Source organism: Pteropus vampyrus, unplaced genomic scaffold (genome assembly GCF_000151845.1).
Source record: "Pteropus vampyrus isolate Shadow unplaced genomic scaffold, Pvam_2.0 Scaffold231, whole genome shotgun sequence".
NCBI classification, from domain to species: Eukaryota; Metazoa; Chordata; class Mammalia; order Chiroptera; family Pteropodidae; genus Pteropus; species Pteropus vampyrus.
This window is the reverse complement of record NW_011889012.1, coordinates 974,669-983,480: the sequence shown is the minus strand read 5'-3', so window position 1 is coordinate 983,480 and position 8,812 is coordinate 974,669. Positions and strand designations below refer to the sequence as shown.

Sequence of the window (8,812 nt, the reverse complement as noted above, 5' to 3'; positions counted from 1 at the left end):
TGCGAACACCGCTCTCCCGTGCGCCCCTCGGCCAACCCGAGGGCCGTTTGCTCATTCCTGAATCGGCCCCAGCCGCCCGCGAGCCCAAGTGCCCCAGGCGGTGACGTGGGTGGCAGGGGTCCCCGCAGGGGCTCCGTGAGCCGGCCCACGCTGGGCCAATCACACGCTCGGGCTCTGCAGGTGCCCCCCCACCCGCCCCCCTCGAGGTCAAACCTGCCCCTGCCTGCAGCGTCTCCATCCTGGACACCGCCACCCGTCCTCCCGAGCTCGGCGGTCACTCCCTTCTCCCGCACACCGCGTGCAATCCGCCAGCCGGTCCCGAGTGCCTTCCCCTCCTCCGCCAGGGGTCCCCGCCCCCACCCCGGCCGCCCCCGGCCTCGCCCTGCCCCAGTCTGCTGCCTGCAGTGCCGACCTCTGCCCGGCGTCTCCAGCGTACTTCCCCGCTCGTCACTCCTGTGTCGGTCTCTCCCCGGGGGACGCCAGTGCCAGGGGAGCAGGGCCGTGCACCCCGGTCCCAGGGCGCGGCCACATGCTGCATGAGAGAGGGCGGATGCGGGGCGGGGGGCTGGCCTACGGGGAGCCTGACGGAGGAAGCCGCAGAGGAGGGGTGCTGACTGCGGGCTCAGGAGGGCTCCCTGGTGGAGGTGTGGCTCCTACGAGGGAGTCAGGAAGGACGCCTCGCCTCCCCGCTGATGGGGACACAGCTTTAAAGGAGCATCTGCCGAGGGCTGGGGCCCTGGCCGCTCGTTGCTGTGCCCTGTTAACTAGCAGGAACCCAAACCACTAAGACCTTTGTCCAACAACTACTAACTGGACACTCGTCACATATGCGCGAGGTGCTAGGGACCCAGAGAAGTGCCACAGAGCTGTGGTCCAGCCACATCAGCGAGAGACCACGCCCATGGGCAGGAGCAGGCCGCCTGGGTCACAGAGAGTGAGGGGTCTGGGAGCAGCCCGCAGAGGAGCCCCTCAGAGGACGAGGGCCGTGTCGGGGGCAGAGGGAACGGCCTGGCAGAGGCCCCAGCGCCCCCGTGTCCTCGGAGGGGTCCTGGGAGGACAGCGCTCGGCCCTTCGCACAGCTCGCTGGAGCCAGGGAGGGCCGGGGCCGTTCTGAGGTGACATTTCCCGGGCCAGGCCGTTTGTGCTGCCCACGTACCCGACAGCGGCCAGGCGCGCGTCCCGCTGAAACCGCTTTGCGTTTTGGTTTGGTTTGTGTTTTTCTTTTTAAGAAAAAACAGCTGCAAGGCTGAGAGAGAGAACGGATGTTTCGGAGAAACTGCGGATACTACAGGCCCGGCTTACGAGCCCCGCGGTCAGGCCCCGAACGGCCCCTCCCGCAGGTCTGTCCACGGTGGGGACCCTGTGCACAGGCCGACCTGCTCGTCCAGGGGTCGGCAGCTGGAACCATGTGGCCCCTGGCTAGGCTCCCAGAGGTGACACAGGGAAGGAATCCCTGTGCATTAGCTTGCGGGGCTGCCACACCCGTAGACGTGGACGACGGTGCCCTCGCTCCGTCCTGGAAGCTGGGAGCCCGACCAGACGGGCAGGGGGTCCCCCCAGGCCTCGGTCCTCGGCGTGGACGACCGCCTTCCCCCACGTCCTCGTGTGGCCCTCAGAACGTCCGTGTCCCGTCTCCTCTGATTAGCACGGCGCTCACGCTGGAGCGGGGCCCACCCGATGACCTCGCTTCACCCTGGTCACCTCTTCAGAGACCCCACCTCCCAGTCCGGTTACACTTGAGCTGGGGTCAGGGCTTCAGCCCATGGGTCTAGGGGGACACGGTCCAGCCGTGACACCTTGGGGGCCGTTACTTGGAGGAGACGGACGTAGGGGCTGAGGCGAGGGGAGACCCGCGCCTTCAGGGTCTTTGCTGCACCCCGTCCTCAGAGGGGGCCCGGGGTGGCCTTCCTGCACCGCCCCCGCTGGCAGCCGAGCCCACGGGCGCCCCTGCGTCTCTGTGGGGTCCTCCCGCCGCCGCCGACCCCTCCGGCCCCCCGGATGCTGACAGGGGTTTGCATTCACAGCCCCTGTCCAGCGTCCTGTCATTCTGTGCATGAGTTTGGACATGGGGACAGGACGCAGGCCTTGAAAACATCCCCAGTCACTGTGCCCGGCAAGCGAGTCGTCCTGGGGACAGCGCTGGTTCCTTTACTGGGACCGGAGGGGACCAGCAGCCTCTGGTGTTTTCCTCCTTGTGATTTTAAAAGAATTTTAACTGCAATTGATACGGCAGGATGAGCAGTGGGTTTTTCGCGGGCGAGCGAGCTCCTCCGAGCCCTAGCGCACTCCGGTACGATTTCTCAGGCCGCCCACAGGTCCTGCCCGCTGCAGATGGGGCTCCACCCGTGCTCAGGGCGAGGGAGGTGTTCGCCCCTCCGCTCACCCCTCCCTCCATCCAGCACCTTGTGGCGGGGGGGCGGGGGGCGGCCGTGAGAGGCGCAGCAAGGAGATGCCAGTCCCTGGTCACGGGACGGGAGGCGGCCCCACCCCGGGGCAGGCCACACGCAGCCCGGCAGAGCGGCAGGGGCAGGTGGAGGGTGTCGGCACGGGCGCCAAGGCAACAGCGGGAGCCCCGCGTGGTGACAGGAGCCCGCGTCTCAGGTGGGGAGGGGTACGCGCCCCGCTCGACACAGCAAGGCTGTGGCAGTGCCTTTTGTCACCGGGCACTGGGGCCAAATGGTCCTCCCTCCCTCTGCAGCACCTGGAGCCACCCCGATCAGTCCTCTACTCGTTCATGCCTTTATTCATTTTTTATTCTTCGTTCGTTCGTTCGTTCGTTCGTTCATTCATTCATTCATTCATTCGTATTTACCCACCCACCCAGCCAGCCAGCCAGCGCTATCAAGCACTCTCGTGTGGCCTCGTGCTGGGAGCTGGAAACATGGATGCTTTAGACTTGACCTCGGTGAACTTCCAGATGGATGGGAAGCACCACCACAAAGCTGTCAGTGCTGTCCGGGGGGGGCGGGGATCAGATGCGGGGGAGGAGGCCCATCGCTAGTCGAGGGGGCGGGAGGCCCCCAGGGGCATTGGCAGGACTGTCAGAGGCCTCTCGGGCCAGTTCACTCCTGAGAAAAGCCACGGGGTCTGGGCAAAGCGGCCCGGCCCTGACAACCCTCGTCCTGTGAGGGGACGTCTTAGAGACGTCGGTGTGACCCCAGCTGGCAGGACCGGGACTCAGGCAGGGGGGCTGGCCTTGGGGACCCCTCATGGCATCACGGGCTCCTCTGACTTATTTAGATTCGCGCTCAGAACAACCCGTCTACACCACTGAGGGTCTGGGTCACCATCTGCCGTTCCCATCTCCCTGAAAGCAGGCACCGAGAGGCATAATGGACAAAACAGTCTCCCAAAACATGAAGGGTTTGTTTAAAACCAAGGAAAACACCCAACCGGAGGTGCATCACGTTCAGGGGGGCTGCTCCCTAGTTGACACTGTAGCCCTGATACTGGCCGGGCCAGCAAGGTGCCCGGCTTGGAGGACGCACAGGGGCTGAGGACGTCCGGGCAGCCCCGGGGCCTGGGCTGGCTCTGCCGCTTGCTGGTCGTGTGGCCCACGGCAGTCACTTAGCCTTTCAGGGTCAGATTTCTCGTGCATAAAACAGGCTCGACAGTATGAGTCACCTCACACGGTTGTCCAAGAGTCCACGAGATGGACAGAAAGTTCCAGCACACAGTAAACGTCCCATAAACATAGCCACTACACCGAGATGCTCCTGGGAGCTGTGCACGTGCGTGTGTACGAGTGTGTGTGGTGTGCACATGCATGTGTGCGTACACGTGCGTCTGCGTGTGTGCGCACGTGCCACTTTTCTAGGAATGAAAACAGGCTTGAGAAGTAACCACACACAAGCCCCAGAGCTCGGAATTCGGTCTTTAAGAACAGATGCTGCCCATGCTTCACGTGCTCGGAGGTTCTTGGGGCTACTTTGAAAAATGAGGACCATCCTCACGTGTTCAGGGACACTGTGCCCTGTGGGGGCCTGGGTCACATCTGCCTGCCGGGCTCCAGGGTGACAGAGGCTGGGAGGGCACTCGGGTTGCTGACGACAACACCCTGTGCCGTCCAGGACTTCTAGCTCCACGCGAGAAAGCAAGAAAATGGATTTTTCTTCTCCTTAAGAATCTGAAATGATGTCATTCAGACAACCTACAGCACAACGAGAAAGTCTGTGGTGGATTTTAATGACGCGGTAAAGCCGAGTGGCCGACGAGCGACCAGGCTGGCGGCACTCGGTGAGGCCGTGCCGTAACGACCCCAGAGGAACCGAGGCCGCGGCCGCCCCGTGCCCCCGTGTGCCAGCCGCCCGCCTTCCCGTCTGTGCAGGGGGCAGTGCAGGTTCCGTCCCCCAGAGCCGGAGCCCATCAGGGAGACGTGGCCGTGGACACCTGTGTGCACACAGCGGACCGCCGCCCCTGCGCCCCGGGGCTCGGGGTCGGGGGCTGGCCCGGCGGGACGCCCCGGTCCGGACCTCCCCGGGTGCACGGGCTGGCCAACCAGGCAAGGGCAGAGGTGCGCGTTCAGAAGGCTTCCAGGACCTTCCAGAGCTGGGATGTGAGGTCAGCGTCTTCACCGGCCTAATCAGACCGAGCTGGCCGTGTGCGGGGGTCTACAGCTTCGCCCTCAGGCTGCCTACGACGGGCTTGTTGGTGGAAAATTCCGGCCACCACGACACCCTCTCCAGCACCTTGCTTTCCTGGAGGACAGCCGTCCAGAGGTTTTTACAGAGCTGCAAAAAACATGCACACACATTAACAACGATCAGAAAAGTTTCCCTAGATTCCGAGTGTGCAAAAGCCGCTGCCCTTGGAAGCTTTCGCCAAAACACAGGACGTTCTCCCCTGTCACCTTTTAGAAAAATTAAGATGACTGAAGTTTAGTTTACGTAAACTTTCTTTCCCAGTAGGAAACATCTGGGAAAAAGTCCCTTTCTTTGGAAACTCTCGTCAGGGCGGACGCTGCTTCCTGCTCGTGTGTGGCCATCATGGACTCTGCGAGTCCACGTTTGTCTGTGCCGGTCTGTCCCCTGGCGCCCCGGTGGCCGTGGGCTGGCACGGTGGGTGCAGGTGCAGCTGAGTGGCAGGACAGCGCGAGGCTGGCCTTGCTGTGTTCCCCGGGGCCCCTGGCCCACCAGGCCTGGCGCACGCTGTCCCCACTGCCTGCCACGGCCTCCTCCAAGGCCTTCAGCCAAGTGGCTGCACTGGACAACGGGGACAGCTGCAGATGGCCGCAGGGGACGGCCGTGAGGATCGCACACGGCAGACGGCTGAGCCCTCGCCCGCTCCCCACGGTCAGTGCCCAGGCCGCGGGCCCAGAAGGCAGACCAGTCGCCGACCGTCCCCAGGGACAGGGCAGGGGCCTATCCTGTATCTGGCTGATGTCGGCCAATCCCATTTTGAAGAAACCGCCCTCCTTGCACCTGCTAGACGCACTTTGTGATTCCTGCTCTAACGCTGCTACTCTTGGCTCCCTGAGAGACACAGATCCAGACTTCGTCTCCCCGGGTCACAAATCCGAGGCTCCACTTTATAATGTGGATCATTATGCTTCATGTAATGATGGTCTCGAATCGCCTCCGACAGCTGTGTTTGTGCATTTGAAACAGTGTCTCACAAGCAGCACCTGGTTTAAACATCAGCCCTCGTACGGCATAAACCGCCCCGTCGTCCGAGGCCTCTGCCGGCTCTGGTTTCAGACGGGCCCTCACCCAGAGGCCGGCTGTCCGCAGTTCCTTGGTCACCCAGCTGCCGAGACAGGGCTGCCCTCTGCAGAGCAGGCCACTCCCGCCCCCAGTGCTTCCATGTGCTCGGGGGTCCTCAGGAGAGGCTGTGCCCAGGCCCTCCGTGATGGGCACCTCTGTGCTGCCTCTTCCTCAAACGCCCACCCACCTGATGCCTGCTGGGTCCCCATCGCCCAGGCCAGCCCACTTCCTATGAGCTCAGCATGGTCCCTCCTGTAGCCATGGCCACACCAGGGGACCGAGGGTCACTCCTGTCATCTTTCTAGACGCGGTATCGACCCAGCTCCTGGCCTGTTGGTGTCAGGTGTCCCCCCAGCACGACGGGCAGCAAACGTGCACTGACCCGATGGGGCTGCTCCCGCCCTGCTCGCCCCGCACCCGGCACTCCAGTCCCCTCCCCGAGTGTGGCCTGGGCCGTGCAGAGGCCGGGCACCTGCCCTTCCCTAGATAAGGCTGTTACAGTCGCCTGAGGACAGATGGAGGACTCCTGTCCCCTTACGTCCACTGTCTATCCAGGCAGAGCCTGAGCTGGCAGCAGCTGCCTCAGCAGCAAGGACATGGCCTTGGGGTCAGGGGACGAGTGGGGGTGAATCCTGTCCCGGTGCAGACAGCTGGGAGACCTCGGGCACCGACTTCAGCACTCTGAAATGCCACGTCCTCATGGCAATACAGGATCAATACCGGCAGAAGGTGCTGAGCAGACCCGAGTGTCCCCCAGCACTGGCATCACCACGTGCCAGAGTAGTCATGTAAGGGACAGCTGTGGACTCGGTGATGAGCACCGCAGGGTCACAGAGGACGGAGTGGGGCGTGTGGCAGGGCCCCTCAGCTGGAGGGCAGAGACGGCCCCGCTCAGAGGCAGCATAGAACCTGATGGACGTTAGTGCCCTGGGCAGCGAGGGCCCGCTGGACAGAAGGGCAGGAGCCAGCACTGTGGGACGCTTGGGAAGACCGGGCCTGGAACAGGGCCACGGCTCCACGCAGGCTCACGCTGACCTCGGCACCACAGCCCCCTGGGGCCAGCCGCCAGCCCGTCTCTCAGGGGAAGGCTCTGGGGGACGATGACCTCACCCCAGACCACCGGGCTTCTGCCCCGGTGCGACAACCTCCCGGCAGGGGCCAGCCATCACCCCAGGCTCTGGGATGAGGGCCGTTGGCCCCCAGGGCGGCCCGGCGGGCACTCGAGCACGGGGCCGTTACCTCGCCGTCAGCTCTGCCGATTGGCGAGTCCAGGATGAAGTCGGGAGGCGCGATCACATCCACCAGGGCGACAGCATCGTCTTTCAGCTGTGGGAAAACAAAGCGATCACTTGGCAACGCGTCTCCATGGCGACTGTGGAGGAACAGAGCCCAGAGTTTGTTGCTGGACCCGCTAGCAACCGTAACGCTGGCGCGAGGCCTGACTCCGGAAGCATCATCTCCTCTCTGGCCGGTTACGGTCCCTCGGGGCGCCCCGAACATTCTCACCGTGCTGCTCTTCACTCAAACTTCCAACGATTTAATTTTTTCAACTGAGTTTCTTCTTTCCTACGAGGTAGGGACTGCTTGTAAAAGGGACGGCTCTGCAGCTCATTAACTGGCAACTGTCTTCCGAGCCCTGACTTATCTGGGCGGCGGCCGTCCCAACACAGGAACACGGGTCCGGAAAGCGGCGGCGAAGGCACACGGGGCGCCTGGAGAAGGCCCGCCCGGCCCGCGCCCAGGCCCGCGCGGTTTTGCAAAATTGTTCTTCAATATGGGATTCAGGGGAAGAGCCTCCCAAGAATTTTCTTGAAACGCAAAAGAGATTTTTTTTTTTTTTTCCTAACGACGATTGTGAAACGCCACGGCTACACTGAACAGACACTGAGAAGGGGCCACGGGCCAGCACAGGGCCGGCCACCCACACCAGGGCAGACAGGGGGCAGACAGCAGCACAGCTCCGCGGTGCAGACGCCGCGCCCCGCACGGCCCAGATGAACCAGCCACCCCACTTCCAGGGAAGACCGGCGGGGCGGGGCTGCGATCCGAGAACCTGAGGGAAAGGCCCAGGGAGAGAGGGAGCTGGGGTGACCCCTGTTGTGTTTTTATAAACAGCAACTCAGCGTCCTGGACCACGGCGAGGAAAATGCCTCCTGTCATTGGTTTTACTGTGCAAAAAGGAAATGTGGCCGCATCCGCGTACCACCGCCATCGACATGCCCCTGCCTAGCACGCTGGGACACGGAGCCATCGCTGGGTGCTCGCGAACGAACCTGGGAGAGGCTCGCGACCAGAGACACCACGTGGAGCGCACCGGCTCAGCGCCGGCGGGAGCAACGAAGGCGTCACGGGGGCATCGGCTGAGGGGCCGGCAGGGCTGGTTCCCGTCCCACCGCGAAGGGAGAGGAGGGACTGAGGGTTGGCCGCGCTGGCCAGCATGGCGGCCGCAGCGCACGTGGCTCTTCAAATTAACGAAAACGAAAGAAAACAATCTCTAAGCGACTAGCCACTTTTCACTGCCCACAGTCCCCATAGTAAGGGGTGACCGTGGGGACACAGGGCTCCGGACATCAGTCCCTGCGGAACATGCTGGACAGAGCACCCTTAGGACATCGAGTAGGGACTGGGGCCGTCTGAGTTTTCTGGGCGACAGAGGCACAGAGAGAAAGCGAAATCCCAGGAAGCAAATTTAAATTGGGGGCTGCGTGACTTGGAGCGTGGGGGAGGGGAACCACCGCGGTGGCTGGAAGGGGTGCCAGGTGAGGGCGCACAGACTCGGGGACCCCCCCCTTGCTGCTCTTGCCCTGAAATTTCTGACAGGAGCACGTTTTCTGGCTATTTTCCTGTTTTGCCGAACGCTGCCTGTGCACAGATGCGGAGGGCGGAGGCCAGTGCGTGTCGCCGTGCGGCGGTTCAGTCATGTGCTAACACAAAGGTGACCACGACTCACCTGCGAACACAGGGCCAGGATGGCACGCTCTACCATTCGACCTGCTTGCTCACCAGAAAAGTAGCCACCTGTAAGCACAGGGCTGGTTAGCCCAGGGTCTGGTACCCTAAGTCCAAAATCACCCGCAAACAGCAATCACCCTGAAACAGCTTTCCAAATC

General features: G+C 63.1%; 1 protein-coding gene across 1 annotated transcript in view; it reads right to left on the bottom strand.

Moving 5' to 3' along the window:
- Nucleotides 1-4,164: 4,164 nt before the first annotated feature.
- ACOX3 (acyl-CoA oxidase 3, pristanoyl) overlaps nucleotides 4,165-8,812 on the bottom strand; it is a 31,631-nt gene continuing 26,983 nt past the window's right edge. The window contains exons 16-18 of the mRNA XM_023519674.1: nucleotides 8,653-8,758; nucleotides 6,942-7,028; nucleotides 4,165-4,730 (exon numbers count right to left, since the gene is read on the bottom strand). Of these exons, the coding sequence (XP_023375442.1) occupies nucleotides 4,611-4,730; nucleotides 6,942-7,028; nucleotides 8,653-8,758 (313 nt within the window). The 3' untranslated portion in view covers nucleotides 4,165-4,610. The remainder of the gene's footprint in view (nucleotides 4,731-6,941; nucleotides 7,029-8,652; nucleotides 8,759-8,812) is intronic.